General features: G+C 34.6%; 2 protein-coding genes across 5 annotated transcripts in view; one reads left to right on the forward strand and one right to left on the reverse strand.

The window, feature by feature from the left end:
• The first annotated feature begins 412 nt into the window (after window positions 1-412).
• On the forward strand, window positions 413-8,200 carry LOC134538234 (U6 snRNA phosphodiesterase 1). 2 transcript variants are annotated; one of them, XM_063379381.1, is made up of 5 exons: window positions 413-462; window positions 2,067-2,206; window positions 2,960-3,146; window positions 5,043-5,202; window positions 7,948-8,200. In XM_063379381.1, the coding sequence occupies exons 1-5, from the start codon at window positions 458-460 to the stop codon at window positions 8,137-8,139; spliced, it is 684 nt and encodes a 227-aa protein (XP_063235451.1). In that variant the 5' UTR covers window positions 413-457; the 3' UTR covers window positions 8,140-8,200. The 2 variants fall into 2 exon arrangements, with proteins under 2 accessions (XP_063235451.1, XP_063235450.1); XM_063379380.1 differs by lacking the exon at window positions 413-462 and adding an exon at window positions 1,065-1,260.
• Window positions 8,201-9,356: 1,156 nt separating this feature from the next.
• LOC134538233 (kelch domain-containing protein 3) overlaps window positions 9,357-17,483 on the reverse strand; it is a 30,474-nt gene continuing 22,347 nt past the window's right edge. For all 3 annotated transcript variants that reach the window (XM_063379377.1, XM_063379378.1, XM_063379379.1), the window contains exon 10: window positions 9,357-11,925. In XM_063379377.1, the coding sequence (XP_063235447.1) occupies window positions 11,856-11,925 (70 nt within the window). In that variant the 3' untranslated portion in view covers window positions 9,357-11,855. The remainder of the gene's footprint in view (window positions 11,926-17,483) is intronic.

The following is a 17,483-nucleotide window of genomic DNA, read 5'->3' on the forward strand; positions in this document are numbered from 1 at the left end:
GTAAGTACAGACACTTCTTGTAATTGTTTTGAATTTGGCTGATTTTTTTTTTTTTTTAAAAAGTGTACCTTGCATCAGGAAATTATTTTACATCAATATCACTTTCCAGATACCTATTACCTTCTATTTCAATCGTTTGTTTACTAACAACTGATATTCTTATAACTCTCCGAATTATTGCTTGCGATTGGCTGTTTACTCTTACGTCATCAGCGATGTCGCCCGCCGCGGCAAGGCAGTCTTGTCGCTTGTGCTCACGTCGCGAGCTGTCGCTCGCCGCGAGCGATGTTAACTCTGATAGGTTGGTATCGAATGATGTCACATCACTACGCGTCGCATCGCGCCGCGCCGCGCCGCGCTATTGTGAAGAGGCCTTAAAGGTTCGTTCCCAAGGAAGGACTGTGGTCGCGGTTCCCTTAGGGTCAGTACCAGAAAGGAAAGGAATAGGAAGGAAAGTATGAGGCAAGCAAAATGAATACAACTCAATATATTTTTTCTATAGGCATATGGGCTTCTTTTTTGCTGGTCTGTGGTGTGTATAATGAATTATATCTACTCTAACGGTAGGGAGAATCTTGCCCACCTGTAGGTGTTTCTGAATTAGGTTATTTATTTTTTATTTTTCATCATCCTTTGGTGTTGAATGTTATTGATTTGGTGGATTATTAATTGAATCCGTTGACTGCCTTTTCATCTTTAGGTTACAATGGGAAAGAATAGAGCCCCACAGAAAAAAATAAATAAAGTCTTCTCTTCAAAACTTCATGGTTAAAGCGTTCTGAAAAAGCTGTGGAAATCAGGTAAGGTACATTAAAGTTCCTATTTACAGTCTTTCAGGTTGGACGTCGTTAAAATGGTGAAATTGAAACGGCCGAGGAAAATAATTAAATTAATTAAAAAAGTTGAGATGATTTAAATTTTCATTTAGCTAACATTTTTTTAACGACATTGTGATGAAATTGGCCCCGTGTAACGAATTAAAGGACTGTTATGGCTTGTCTCATAATATTTGGGAATCAGACTTCTTTCTCACAAACTTTTTTTTTAAGTTATTTTTTTAGTTGTGTAATGTTTTGTTTTTCTTTTAATAATGGCGGCAACTTCGAGAAGTTCTTTGGCCATATTAAGTATTTACGATTCAAGCGATGATGATGAACCCGTTGGTAGCTCAAGAGTATCTTCAAAACGTTCACTTTTAGACACAGATTTTCAAGGTTCAGAATATTCTTCCAAGAAACAGTGCACAAATGAAAAAAAACTGTAAGCGCTATGTAAACAAGAAAGAATATTAATAGGAGGGGCGGTAGCCCAACAAAAACAAATATTCAGTAATCCACTCTTAAGTTTTTCGATATTTTTCTAATCCTACTGTAATAGGGCACTGCATTACTTTTTAGTAGTCCAGGGTTTTAATTGTTTGTAAAGTTAGGTTATGTACATCTAATATACATTAAAATATTGTAGAAGTTCTTTAAGCAGTGCTTATATATGCTGCGTACAGACAGAATAAACATTTTAAATAGAAGCTAAAAGAAATATTTAAGATTATTTTATGATATTATAATGGCTTAAGCTAAGCCTAGGAATTAGCGAAGAATTCATCTAATGAGCTAATGATAGCCTTACTATACAGAAATTAACTTTATTTGCTGGCTTTATGATTCTCATTAATAGTGTTTTCTTTAACATTCAAAGTTATTTTATAACATGCATGGCAGAACAGATGGCAACTGTTGTAAGCAATTCCAGTTTATAATTTAATTTGGATTTTCTAAATTTAGAGTAGGCCCTTTTAGCACTTAATTGTGTTGTGTCACAAAGTCTACAAATGGTAATTGCAGAAGTTTTTCAGTGTCATTCACAGCAATAATTGTATGATATATTGGTTATGTTCGTTTTTAAGGCTGTTTATGTAATTTTTCTAGTGCTGTTTGAAAGCACAAATGCTTTCATGAATTGAGTTTACTTACCTAGAGTTTCCTTAAATATCACCAGGAATATACTGGAATAATTTCTTACAGGAGGCGGTGGCTGATTATTACCTCTTTTTTTTTTTTTTTCTGCAGGTTACCTTCTCCTTTAGGATTGGACCAAATTTTTCCATTGACAGCCAGCGCTCCAGTTGACAATCCAGAACAACACGACGGCCGTGTACGTTCATTCCCTCACGAAAGGGGAAACTGGTCTACTCTGGTTTACATTCATTGTAAGTCAATTCAAGTAACAGATCGCTACAAACTAAGGCTGTTTACTAAGCTGTTAACGGTGTTGTATCGGGATCTAAGGTTTTAGTAGTTTGCTACACAGTGTACAGTGCAGTACTGTATTCTCCTGCATTCATGGGCGTCGCAACCGGGGGGGACGGGGGGGGGGGGACACGTCCCCCCCCTCCCCCCCCCAGTAGGTAATAAAATAATAAAAGTCTTCCATTTCGTCCCCTCCAATAATATATTTAGTTTCGTAGTTATATTAAAAATATGATTTCTGTGATATAACCCATATGTTGTGCATGGTGCATTTAGTCCAATCGTGGTAATGTGAGCATTGTGTTTTTACAAATTTGTTCTCTCAAAATATTTTTGATAAAAAATAAATTATATATTGCAACCAACTATAATTAGAATATTTAGGAAATAAAAATGCCTAAAAACCACCTTTTTGCACCTTCAAACCCCAAATTTTCCTGGGGAAGGACCCTCGGACCCCCCACTTTTTTTTTCTCCAGGGGATGGATATTCCTCAACAACTAAATCAATTGAAGTCCCCCCCCCCCCCCAAAATATATCCTTGCGATGCCCATGCCTGCATTGAAAACATCTTAGTCTCTGTGGCTAGCATTCAAATCTTAACAAATATTTAATAAAAAAAATGATAGAGATTTTACATTTTAAATGCTGCAATAAAGATGAGTGAACATAATGTGTGGTCATAATTCTTTACAATTGTTTTTTTTTTACAGATGAACCTAGCATAGTCCTGGAGTCATTTGTCGACGTAGTGAAAGTTATATGTTCCACGGACGTAGGCCTGGCACTGAAGGCACCTGATGAATTGCACATAAGTTTGACGAGAACTGTTGTGTTGAGGCATCACTGGATCGACAGTTTCGTAGCATCAGTAAGGCAGATTTTCGAGGCAGTTGCAAGGTAAGTTGTGTTGTTTCCGAATCTAATAGCGCTGAAAACGTTAGCTGTTCTAGTTTAATTTTTCATGTAATTTTTAATAAATATTGGTCAAGTGCTTGCATAAATTTATTATGTGCTCTGTTAATAAAGAAATGAAATTAGCTTCTCAAATGAAATGTAGTGGTATTGGTTAAGAAAATTAGTGTTTTATTTACAAGGAACACAGTAACTACCAGGGTTGGCTGATTCAAACCACTATGGTTTAAACAATGGTTTAAATCAAGTGGTTTTATAAAAAAACAAATAGTTTAAAAAAATATATGTATTTTTATTTAGAATATGTGGATCAATTTTAATGAAAAGTTTAATTCCACTCTAATAACAACAAATAGTTGGCTTGTTATTGTTACTTGTGATTTACGGGAACAAATAATTATATACTAATCAAGATATTATCATTTAAATTATCTGAATAATTTGTTAATAATACCCAGCTAAATACTTCTCTAAAATAAATTTTATTAGTAAATTGTAGTCAAAAGTGTAAAAAAAAAAAAAATTAAAAAAATTCCTATTTTGGGGGAAATACCTGACTACTGTAAATCCCCTTTGTGTGGAAAACACTCATTCTATTGAGAATCCTTCTCCTGTCTGTGTGAAAATATCCTTTCTGTAGTTAAGTACCAGTCAGATATGCAGATTTGCTGGACTATTTGATGTTATGACTCTTCTGGTTCAACACGAGTGGCAGAAAGCGGGATGTTGTAGCTTTCATTTGACCATGCTGAGAACCAAAATAACTAATGTAATAGAAAAACCTGGTTTAAAAGGAAAAATCCTGGTTCAAACAAAAAAAACAAACAGGTTATTTGGTTTTTTTTAATACCTGTTTTTTCCCCCCAAAACTGGTAACTACAAAGAAGAAGAATGTTGTATTTCGCATTTTGCATTCAACAGATATTTTGCCAAGTTTTTTAAACCCGGTACACATTTGTTACATCCTATTAGGGCGAATCCTGTGTGTAAATAAAATTAAGTTAGTTTTTATTTGGTTGGGTAATTACTGGGGACCTTGCTGCAAGAGGCAACTGATAGTATCATAAAATTGGTCGCAAAAACAACTGTAGTGAAAATAAACTTTTTAATTTTTGCTCAAAGCTTTTATTTTTTTCCGTCGTAAAGTTATTACCATATAAAAATTTCTTTGGGAAGTACAGCGTTTGAGATCAGGTTACATATTCCTCTCACAAACATATATTAGCTCAAAAGTTATGCTTCACCCATCTAGCAGCAAGAACTTTAATTAACTTTTTTTTGACGTGACGTCTAAATAATCGATGAATGCCGGCTGCATGCACGAAAAAGTGTCCCGTTACGCACATTGTCCCGTTACACTGTGTCCCGTTAAGCTCATTGTACGCTTGCGCCGCATCTATCGCTCTTCCACTCGATTGGAACAACCATCGATTTGACTTTTTCGAGGCACATTAAACTTGAAACACTCCCATTTGTTTCCTACTTTTCCTATCATCGTCCTATCCTTAACAGAATAACACAGATTGGAAGAATTTAAATAGCAAACATGTATAAAAGTTATAGTTAAAATAATCTGTTCGTTAAAGTAATAAACATATTTGAATTAATGATAATTCAATAAAAATGATTCAATTTTATTCATAAAAGTATGCAATAATTTCATCAATGTTTTGTTATGACGTCAAGTTAAACTATCGTCCGTAAACCGACTTTACAGACAACCAATTTTTTTAGCTTTTATGAAATCAGTTGATGTCCAGAGAAGTGTCTCTTCAACCCTGTGAGTATGTTTTCTTTTCCTGGCAGAGTTTCATCCCCCCTAGACTCCAACAAGTGCACTCCGAGCATTCCAGCAGTTCACGTTCGTCCTCTTCGTTGCAGGTTCCAGCTGACGTTCGGCTCCGTGGACGTGTACACCAACGAAGAGAAGACGCGCACGTTCGTGGGACTGGTTGTGGAGCTGGGGCAGCGAGCACTCCAGTCGTGCGTCGGGGAACTGGACAAATGTTTGGCAGAGTTCCGACTCCAGCCGTTTTACGACGTAAGAAAACGAAAGGATGAAATTTCCCACGCGAGTAGCAGTAGCGGATCCAGAGGGGGGGCTAGGGGGCCTCAAGCCCCCTCCAAAAGCATCTGGGTCCACTATTGCTTAGTGTTTGCCTTGATAAAGCCTAGCCTCAGCTAGGTCAAGCCCCTCCCAAACCAAAATCCTGGATCCGCCACTGACAAGTAGATTTGCTCAAACTATTTATCAGTTTTACACTCATTTTATGACATTTTTTTTTTTTGTTCCACAATGGCAACATACTCGATCATAGTTTTTTTTAAAAATAAAAGCTAGCTGAATTTACGCATTTACGTAAACAGCAAAATTAATTATTGTAACATTGGGAGGATGTTAGGTTTATGTACTACACAATACACAATGAGACTACTATGTAAGTACCTAATGAAAAATAAATTGTTTGTTTAGAGCTCTTCCAGTATATGAATAAATGCATATGTGTTATATGTGTATACATTATAGGTATTAGAAAATCGAAAGCATATATTAGTTTTGCGAATATTTTTAACTGTCAAAGTTACGAATGTGATCAGTGTAATTAGCAAGCCTCGTATCTCCTTGAAGACAAATTTTACAGGAGAGAGAGAAAAAAACTCATTAACTTCAACTGCCCTACTGCAATATTCATAACTCTTTCTTTCTTTCTTTTTTTTGTTTTTTTAAATTTTGATCTTTATTTAGAATATTTTTACATTAAAAATTCAAACTGACCTGAGTCTCCATTGTCTCATGTTAGCCGGTGGCTCATCTGCCCGTGTGACATCAGCTTCACAGTACATTGTTGTGGTAATTAAGATTTATTTTTTTAATACAATAAGAGAAAAAGGGTTTTTGTGTGTTTAATAATAAATAATTACAGTTAAGTGTGTTATTGTATAATGTGCCTAGTTTAAGTATTAGTGATGTTAAGTGTTTATAGAGGTAATTGTAAGCAAGCAGATGACCTTTGCAACTCACGGAGGGTTGTAATAATTTTAATTAACGTTAACGGGAATACTTTAAGAAACATTTTAGATTGAAATTGGACCTGACTTTTAATATCATGGATGCTTTAAAAGGGTAAAATGTTTGATGTGTGTTAATCTTGCAATATAACTAAAATTTGGAAGTGAATAGGAATGCTTCTCGTCAAGAGGGTCAAGATAAAAGACGGCAGATACCATTAGCTGGAGGCGAGCGACTCGTGGCGGTGGACGTGTTTCGTGTGACATTTGACATTCATGATATTTTATTTTCTGTAACTCTTGGTTCATGCAATGGACTTAAAAATATATTCAAAACTTATATCTGTCTTACGAAAGTCCGGCCCATTCCAATTATTTTCCCCACCTTTGGAGACGGCTTGTTCAATTATATAAATCCATATCGATCTTTGTTGTTTGGTTGTTTGGAATGACAACTACTTTTAAATTACAACCATAAATAAATCATTTGTCAGCTACATTGAGTGACATTACACAAGAGTATATTTCACAAACACCCCCCCCCCCCCACCCCCCTCGGATGATTTAATGCGAGGGTGAAGCCGTAATCAGTTCTTGCTTCTTGCATGTCTCTTGAAAGTAGCAAGGATCAGCAGTGGTAGAGAAACAGTTGTCCACACACTTGAAGATTCGCAGAGGCCTGGCTGAGCTGTCAAACAGCCCCTGAGATAAGCGAGCTCCTCAAAACCAACTGCTGTACTGGGAATATTCGTACAACCAACCTCGACCACTGGACAGGCTGTGTTAAATGCCCACCGACCTAGTATTGTGTGTGTCAAGACATTCATTAAGTTAGGAGACACCAGCTTTGCAAATTCAGTTTTTTCAAAAAAAAAAAAATTTGGAGCCATGAATGGAAATTGTTTCATAATAAATTTCTAGCTCATGTAAGGCTTGTAGAGAGAGCATGCAGATGGGAAATTGAGAAAAAAATTTTTTTTACGAGATTCGTAATTAGACTGGCAATTCAAATTTTGTGATGGTATTCTGCAAAAGGGTTTTTAAAATCATATATTGCTTTCATGCACAATGTTTACCTTCTATTCACTGCCAAAAAAAAAAGTCACATTGTCACAAAAAAAATGCAGCAATTCAACAACCTTTAGCGTTGATTTCTTTGTTCGTTGAATTAAAAATCAACGTATAATACTAAATCAGTGAACAGTAAAATTGTGAATCTCATGTGGGCAGTATTAAATATTTCTATTGATTATTGATGTTCATTGCATTCATTAAACTTACGGATATTTGTTTTTAACACTAAAAAGTAGTAATGTGAAATGTAAATAGTTTGTAAATTTTAATTTTATGAAAAGTAATGGATGAATAATGTAAAAAAAAAAAAGGGTTCTACTGTATTAACAAAAACACTGTATTAACTAAAAGTACATAATTATTTAAATGTCCAAAATAAACACCAGATTTATTAATTGATTTGTACATTTCAATAGATAAAATTAGGTGATTTGGCTAAATATTGTTGACTTTGCTATTTCACAACTAGATTTTGGTGTTAAGTGGTGTATTCCTGTGTTATATGGTGAGCAGCAATAAAACCTAAATAATTTTGCCTCTGTTATTGGGTGTAAGTGTATCCTCAATAAAATTACTGTACTTTTGCTATTAAAATGAATATAGTTATACTACTAAGGTAAATTACACTGACAAATCTTATTAGCCGTAGCTATAATATACACCAACTAAGAGGCCCTCCAATTATTTTTTTTTATTATTGCAGGATCCATCATTCCACATGACTGTAGCTTGGTGTGTCGGCGACCACAAGACTGAGATTGCGACGGTACTGCCCCAGTTGAACGAAGTGTTCAAACAGTTCCTGTACACCCACCCAGAACAATGGACGTCCGCTGTCCGACAACTGTCCTGCAAGTCTGGTAATAAGAAATATGTTTTCCCCCTTGCCAGATAACACCACACACATAGTTCTGTATGACTTGGACATGTAAATAAATATTTTGTTTGAATAATAACCCACATCATGTAATTTAAAAAAAAAAGGGGGGGGGGGGGGGGTTGTCTGTAAAGTGGTTTAAGGACGATCAAATTAGTTTAATTGCTGCTTTTAAAAAGCCTGTATCTGTTTGATATTATAGAAGATTTTCTCGCACTGTGGTTGGCCGGTTCTTGCACGCTCGGCTCAGGCAGAAGGTGACAATGAGTCATGCTTTTTCCGTGCGTGCAGCGATTTATAAGACGTTATCACGTCAAAAAAAAAAATTCTGAGTTAATTCTCATATGATATTAACTTGTATAATTTATGATTGGGGTTCAGAATAAAATATGCGAGCCACATGCAGATAAATACAGAAATTAGACAGTTATGTCATTAAAAATAATAATTAAGTTTTTAATGTCACTTTTATTTAACCTGTACAAAATATCTTCCAGCATAAAGAAAAAAACAGGACATCTTGTTTGAACAAAATAGGTATGTTTAAAATCAAAACAAAGGAAATAATACATGCAAAAAAGAAGTATGGCAAATAGTCTGACTTCTGCCAATGAATTGTGTTCATCTATTAAGTTAATGTTTAGAAGACTTAGGATTCATGAAAAGCAGGATACTTATACTATAAACAAACTTGATGTGAGAGATGTAATTCAATACAGTTACCTAATCCAAACACATGATTGATAAAAAAAAAACCACCTAGCAAGGCTTTACATTTGTAAATGGGCAATTTCATGATCTGTGATTAAGATGTATTAAGCATTCTCATGTTTTACTCTCGTGGAAAATATGATGCAGTTAGCAGTTCAAACTGTTTTTTTTTTTTTTCAAATCAAGAAAACTTTTAGATTAGGTTATTCCTTAGATAACTGAATGAAAATCAAAATAATTGCTAAAAATTTCAATAAAAATATAATTTCTTCATTTAACTGTCTTAAATTATCACAATTATTTATCTTTAAGGTTTAAAAAAACCAATATGGCAATTTTGTGATTTGACAAATGCTTTAGCACCTTTTAAGATTTTCCTATTAAAAATTATAACTTCATCAATATTCTGTGCAAATTCTGGTTGAATGATTTTTTTCCAACAAAATTTGCCAAATTCGTATGTGTATTGAGTTCAGTTAGTTAATCTGCCAATTTTGAGTGGTTTTAAATCATCTCATTGTAAGTTCTTTTTATCATTCTGTTTTATTGTCAATGAAAATATACAAACAGAGTACAGGTGAGTTGATTTCATTTTTACAGCTTTCAAAAGTGAATTGTGATGAGTGCACATATCCTTTTCAGCAACAGCTGTGGTTTATATACAGCAATCAAGACACATTTTATTAGCATAATAACTTTAAACTCAAAACCTGTAGACAAAGGCATCTTTACTGATTAGAAAACTTTGCCAATATTTTAGGATTGTTTTACATATTTATTCAACTTTGTTACTAGGCTGCTATTCACCAAAAAATTTTAAGGCTTATTTATTATTTTCACATGTTTCTTTTAAAGAATCAAAAAAGTACTACTTTTTCACTTCACATTTTGTCATAGTTATGATACCGGAATTTCTTAATATTACATTACATTAATATACTGAATTATTTTTTCTAAATCTGCCTGCAGAAATTTGATATTAACAATAAGTTTGGTTATAACTGGTGAAACAGTATCAATTTTTTTTAAATTATAGTGAATTCTCTAGCAGTAAATACTGCCTCTGCCTATCCTGAAATAAGTTTTGGTTCTCAGTAACAGCTCTAATGCTGAAAAGTAAAACAATCTCAGAAGGAAAAACAAGGACCAATCCTGTTCATTCGTGACTATGACTGTCTTACTTGTAAAATATTACTAACCCAACATGCAAGGCAGCTACAGAAGAAAATGTCAACTATATAGATTACAAAAAACATACAAAACTGTGTGCCACTGTAGCTCTTAATTTATCATGATTAATGCTGTGTTGGCTCTACTTTTTTCATGGTTTGGTTCTGGTTCTTAAATAGCGGTTCCCGGTTCTCAGTTTTAGGTTAACATCCACACAATTTTTAGTCACACCAAAGATAGTGTGCCCTTTAAAAATGTTTTTTGATAAGCCAACAGGTTTAATAACAAACAAATTGAACAAGATATATAATTTTTCTAGTGCTAGTTGTCTGAAACTGAGATAAATATATACATAATATCTGCATCCTACTTGCCACTCCAGCACTACGGTAACAATCAGCCATCACATACGACATACCAGCTCATGGCTCAGCGTACCATTGTTATTGTGAATTCACACCTACCTGGTATTTGTTTTATGATTAAGGGGGGAAAAAAAAAATAACTAAAAATTTCTAGATATTCGTGAACACACACAAAAATTCTGGATTAAAATAATTTACAAATAAGTTTGCAAGTGAATGGTAAGTCAAAATACCCTTTAACTCTTATTTAACTTCCTTACTGTTTAATAGTGTTTGGTGATTTTTCAGAAATTCATGAATTGCGATATTTCCGGGTCTCCAGTTATAAGTGATGTAAAGCTACAAATGTCGTAGGTAATTCCTACAGTTATAGTAACTCTGTATCATGGTAGTTTATTTTTTGATAATTTCTAAATTGATATTGTGCTGTGTTATTTTTCTATAGGTCTACTTTTAGTTAAAATGATCATCCCTGTCGCCTAATGAAAGCAGGGACATAAAAAGGTTCGGGACTCAGCACAAAGAATTATGTTTATACATTTGGATACTTCCTGCCGGTGTGGTATTATCTTTCCATCTGGACGGAAGAGCGAAAAGCGCAGAGGGGAGGGGAGACTGCTCTGTGTTGGTGTCGCCTGGTTGCCGGCGAAATATTGCTGCGTTTTACCGGAGTCTATTGATATTTTTATGGTACCTGTACCGACATTATACTTACATTTCTCGGTGCTGATTAGTTTGCTGAGAACCAGGACTGACCCATCACTGATCATAATCATAATTCTAATTTGGATTTCCAAGTATTGAATTACCATGAGCTAAACCATTTGGAACTTGGATAAAATAGAAAAGGAAAATTTTTCACATTTTCGTTTAAGCAAATACGCCCTAGTTAACATTGCTTCTGATGTATTTGCACCAAGTAGTTGAAAATATTTTAAGTTATTTCATTTACCATAAAACAATAAACATTAGAGCCATCATAAAAAAAAACTATAGGATTGCGAAATAACAGATTCACTTAAAATTTCTAACAAGCTTAGTTATTTTACAATTTGATCATATTTTAACAATGTGAAAACAATGCCTATGTACAAACGAGAGCTTTCAAAATGATAGCAACTTTCACAAATAAAAAGGAATATTTTAAGCAAAGTTACACTACAGCAGAAACTAATGAATGAGGAGAAAGTCTGTACAGCCTACAATCATGTTCAATGACCAAGATTTACAACCTTTTTCATTCTTGATTTACACCCCCCTGCCAATTTTTCCCCCGGTTAACTTAAAAAATATTAATGTCTGTTAAAATCATACGCCTTCGCGAAAACTTACATGACGGTAAGGCCTATGTTAACAAGCAAAAACTTCCCTTGCAGAACCTGTAAAAGAAGCTGCAGATAATTAATAAATACCAGATGGCAAGAAAAAAATTCCACGTAACAACTTTAAACATTTAGCTTGATCCATTTTGAGAGTTCGATCAGCTCTTCACACACTACTACTGCACTGATCCACCTGAGTGATGGAGTTGTTGGTTGTCATGGCTCGGATCTCCCACCTGTAACAACATTCAGATCATGTTCATGCAAGAATGTGTCTTGGTTTCCTGAACATGAAAGTCATTTGAACAAACCAATGAGCTGAATTATTACTGTTCCTACTATGAACACGTGTAACGACATATGAAAACAACAAAATGCTTCCATGAAACCATGAACATTATAAAATTCAAACTGAGAATCAACAGTAAAATATGTACTACATTTTGGGAGCTATAGAAAAGGGATTTACAGGATTTTACTTTGAGAATAAGGTTTCAGTCAGGAAAAAAAAAATCAAGAAATTTTTCATTAGTCAATTTAACTACCTATATCATAGTTAAAATTTCGTTCTAAAACCCTGTATGATTGAGTAGTTATTAGAAATAATATATGACTATGTAGGAGTTATTTTCTTTTCAGTTAAAGAGCCAGCAATGAAACTGTAGAAATTATTTTAAAAATTTACATTCTTATATTTATGTATTTTAGCCTAGGGTAGGACAATCGGCCCCTATGAGTGTCAACCTCTTTCCATCCATCAGGCAAGAAACTACTTGTCAATTTTCATTTTATCACTTCAGTACTACCAATTAATAACAGCACCAAAAATATTTCAAAATGTTTTTGAATTTCACACTTTCTTCCCAAAATATGTAAAGTTAATAAAATTGTAAGGTTATCGGGTGCACAGCGCAAGTATTAAGAAATTCAACTATTGTAAGAAACAGTTTACCATTTTAACACATTACCAAAAATACACAATCTCATCTCCTAAAATAATTGGCACCTTTATTTACATAATCATGAAAATTACAGTACAGTGTTCCTGGCAAAATGTAAACAATATGATATCAAAGAATGATCATTCCATATATAATCTATAGGGTTGTGCGAATGTTCGGTATACCGATACCAAAATCGAAATTTTGCTACTTTCATTTTCGATTTCGGTAAGAATTTCATCTGTCGAAGTTTGTTTTTAGCGAAATATTTCGAGCCAAACGAAAGTTCAATAGCTTACCGAAGTTCGTTTGTTCTAGTTGAAAAAGAAATTGTAATTTAATAAAAATGTACAGTATAATACCGGTACAATAACGTTTCTTATTATAAAGTATATTTCACTTAACAAATTTTTTTTAAGTCCCCGCCAAAAATCGTATCTTCGCCATGCAAAACGGTTTCAGTTTAAAGTATCATTTTCACTATAACGTATAAATTCTACTAGTAGCGTGGCATTACTACACCAAAATTTACTTAAACTGGTAAATAAATTTCCAGCTAAATGATTAATGTAGTGGAACAAAGATACACAAATACCACCGCAACGTATTTTCTAACCTCTAAATTCTCAAAACAAAGTTAACAAACAGTTGCGCGCACAACCATAGATTATACCGTACGTAGTATGCGACGTGAGCAACACAACACCATTCGATACATCGAAAGACGGAGGTTTGAGAGAAGTATTATGTGCGGGAACCTTCTTAGTTGTTTAGGCCCCGCTAGGGTAGCCAATTAAATATGTAGAGCTACTTTCGTGCTGCTTAGTAGGCTCCACACACACACTTAAACGTTGGGCTGAATAAAACTGTGTAATAAATTAGATTTCTTAAATTGTGTGACTCTTCACTGGTAATGTTGACATAAGGTAAGTCACAGTTAGGTGTTATTTGATTGATATGGAACATACATAAATACACACTGGAGTAGGTGGAATTACAAATAACACAACACAACACTGTGAATATTAAATATAGAATTATTTTATTTCCAATGTAAAAAAACGATTTAAAAGATTTCAATCTTATTAATATATTTAATTATTATTCATATCCAAAACAACAACCTAACTTAACGGTGACATCATAGTAATTCAATAAAAGTTCAATTACCAGGAGTTATGTTGCGCACATTTAAATATTTTCAAAAGTCTTAATTCGGGTTCGTTGACACTACACAGTTTTTAATTAATGTTTTTTTTTTTTAGGGAACTTAAATCAATTTACCTCGGCTAGATAGGTTCAAAATCATCGGCAGAGCTCAGAGCCTCTCATCTATAGGACCACTGAGTCTGTTAATTAATGTGTAAATTCGTAAAATTTATGTCCAAGTATTATTTAAATCCTCTATAAAGTCAATTTAATTCATGAAATCAATGTTTATAATAAGTTTCGGCGACGATGTGACGTAAAAACGGGAGTTTCGTGATTCGTGCATAAGATTAGGGCACAAAAAATCTGGGCACTTTTATTACTCACGTTAATCACTCCTATGATATTTATCTTTTTAGATAAATCCTATTTAAATGTTCTTAACTCCCTAATGGTTCATAATTATCATCCACTATCCGGGATGCCTGATGCTAGATAGCTAATTTTCAGGATTTAAATTCGCCGACGTCACGAAGTTGCCGCTCATTCAGCTGGCCATTGTAGAACTCCCTTTCTTACTAGTTTCCTCAAAATAACCAGTAAGACTCACTTTTAAATGGTGGCCCGTGATTGGCCAAAAGGACCGTTTCAGTTACCTAATTTCTTACCGAAAACGTAAACTCCGAACGCAACAATTGCGCGGATAACAAAATTTCACTTAAAATTCAAATACATAAATATTAAAATTAATAATTTACATAATAAAATTACGGCGTTAATTTTACCGTTTACAGTTTTCAAGTCCATTAGTCCTTAGAGGGGTATCAACAATACCTCGTTCAAATAGTCCGGTAAAAATCCAAAGAATCACTTTTCCATAGACATACATAACCAAATATTGCCGTTTCTGAAAATAAATGATATTATACATAGAGCAAACAAAAATAAAATAAATCGTAAATAATAATAAATAATTAAACTGTCAAAACAAACATGTTGCAGTACAGATTTTGCCGCCCTTGTCAATTACATTGAACAGTGCTCTTTGACCTGTTCAAAACGGTGCAATGTGATTGGCACTTCTCTTTCTCCGTCGCACAATACACAACACTCTTCGTTGCCTAGCAACGCGCGCACCAAACGACAAACAAAAAAAAACAACTTGAGAGAGACTACCTCTCCTCGATTCGTTTTTTACCGTTGCGCGCCTGAAAATCGCGCCTTTTTAAACACTTTTTATCGGGTCGTCGCTGCTAACAGACCTGCGCGAAGAAGTTCACGGATTTTGCAGTGCAAAATCTTCGAAGGCTGGAACTGCTGCTGCTCTCCGACAGCTTCTGCCTTGAGCCGCTCCTGTTGAGAAGGACTCGGGAGGACTTACTTACTGTGAGTATGATTCACTAAAGGGATTCGAAGGGGTGCAATGTACACGTGAGTCAACAATAGGACGTTCTCCAGGTCACGTCACGGCAATGGGTCAACGTCCATCTGCGGTGATGACTGCATCCTTGCTGCGACTCCTCCTTCCTGCAGCGGACAGCGGCGTCGAGACGGCGCCTGTCCTCAAAACGACCAACAAACCTGGCCTGGTTCACCACGCGTCGACGGGGTCTGGCGTGGGGCGATGATGCTGTACCAGACAGCACGGCATCTGGCACTGCAGCTGACGTCATCAACTGCTGATGTGGCGGCGTCCAGCCGCCCTGCCTCACGACTACGCGCGAGACGGCGTCGTGGCGTCTGCGGTGCTGATTGCGTGGGGCGAGGTCACCACTTCCCACAAGGAAGCACTCGTCTATTCCCATCACTGTTAGGTACACAATCGTTGCGAACCGCACTACGTCTAGCTCACTCTGGTGTAACCTTCGCACCTGACTTAAGTATAGGTGTCCGGGTCTTAATCGATACCTTAATCACTATGTGCGTACTTGTACTCTTGCAAATACAAGTGTCTGCAGGCAATACAACTTGTGTACTTGCCGCGGAACACTATGACGTCACCGTTAAAACAAAAATATCTTAAATTAACCTTAAAATTCCTAGCTTAACATATAACATTCTCATTATTAACATCATTGTTAGAAAAAAAAATAAATAAATACTATTAATTATTAAATCTCAATTCTTGCATAACAATGCCTGGTTATCAATATCCATTAAATTCAATATTAGTACTTTGCTTGCTACTAACATATCACATTGTTAGTTCGTACTTGATTAGTATGCATCACAGTGCATTTGCTTGTTTGTGTTCTCATTTCATGAGATTTCATACATTTCACCACAACATTTCATTATAGCGTATCATTATTGAATATCAAACATCACATGTTTTGCTTTTCATTATAACATATTGATAGCTAACATAATTTATATTCATTACTCAATGTTTGTAACTTACATGTTTACATTTCATTATTAAAAATATTTGCATTTAACTATAGCATATTTAGCTTGCAATTTACATTTGCATTTCATCACACTTGTTAACATTTCATCCAAGAATATATATCATATCATGTACATACTGACAATTAATAGTTCATTGTTATGTTTACATAGTACATACTAGCAATTGATCATATAATATAACATTTATATATAACTATATATATATAATAACATTTACATAACATACCATTAACCTTTCATTATGTTTACAAGTTATACAATCAAAATTTCATAGCGTTTTTACACATTGTTTACATTATCTTCTCCTATACAGAGAAGTCGTTGGTTTACACAATTACCAACTTAGTAACTTTTTCAATTTCAGTCTGCTGTGCTCAGCTCAACAGCTGTAGAGGCTTTATCTTCCTCCTCTCATCTTCCATTACTGTGTTTTCATCCCGTAGCGGTCTCGCTGGGTTGAATAATGTTCACATTTCATCTCATCTTGGTTACTATCAGTAACACATGAGTCTTGTAATCTACTGAGGCTCCTGGCTTCAGTGTAGCTAAGGTTCCTTTTACAAATCAGCTGTTTCACAAACATGCTGTATCAGGATAGCTTTCAACATATGGTATCACATGTTCAATATCTTTTTCATTTCTTTTTAAGAAAATTTTCTTGCTTCTTCAATTTTATAACTTCTGTTAGGCGAAGTTGCTTGTGGACACTTGTTTGCCGGAGTATCTTCACTTCTCGTGACAAAGGGCTTAGATCCTGAGTTTTTCAGATCCACATTCTTCGCTATTCTTCACATCATTCGAAGAATACTATTCAAGCAACTATGACAGTGATGCGAGTGAATAGTGTTGAGACGACGTAATTTTCTCGTATAGGGGCTTCTCCCAATAAATTCTTAAAAATCATCGATTTCAAATTTCAGTGTTTTCATTTCATAAAATATCAATGCCTTGACATCCAAAGTTTAATAAACTAAATATTTCAGCTAAATCTGATTGGATTTGTATGCGAAATGAGTGCATACTTTTCTAACCTGCATTCTGGGTAGAATGCAATCCTAAAGATCATTCTTTTCCCTAAATTCATCCCAGAAATGGTAATAAAATAGTGAAGTTTTAAAATCTTAGTGAGTTCTTCTATAAATATTAGAAAATTTAGTGATTTTCTATTTTTCATCATCAACATAACGACGCCTATTGGATTACTCAGCATCATCATTAAATCAAGGTAACCTGCATAATATTACTCTGCTTGTAGTTGCAAAGGGTTATGTGCTTTTAGAGATGCTTTGCAT

The sequence above is a fragment of the Bacillus rossius genome, chromosome 13 (assembly GCF_032445375.1).
Source record: "Bacillus rossius redtenbacheri isolate Brsri chromosome 13, Brsri_v3, whole genome shotgun sequence".
Classification (NCBI taxonomy): Eukaryota; Metazoa; Arthropoda; class Insecta; order Phasmatodea; family Bacillidae; genus Bacillus; species Bacillus rossius.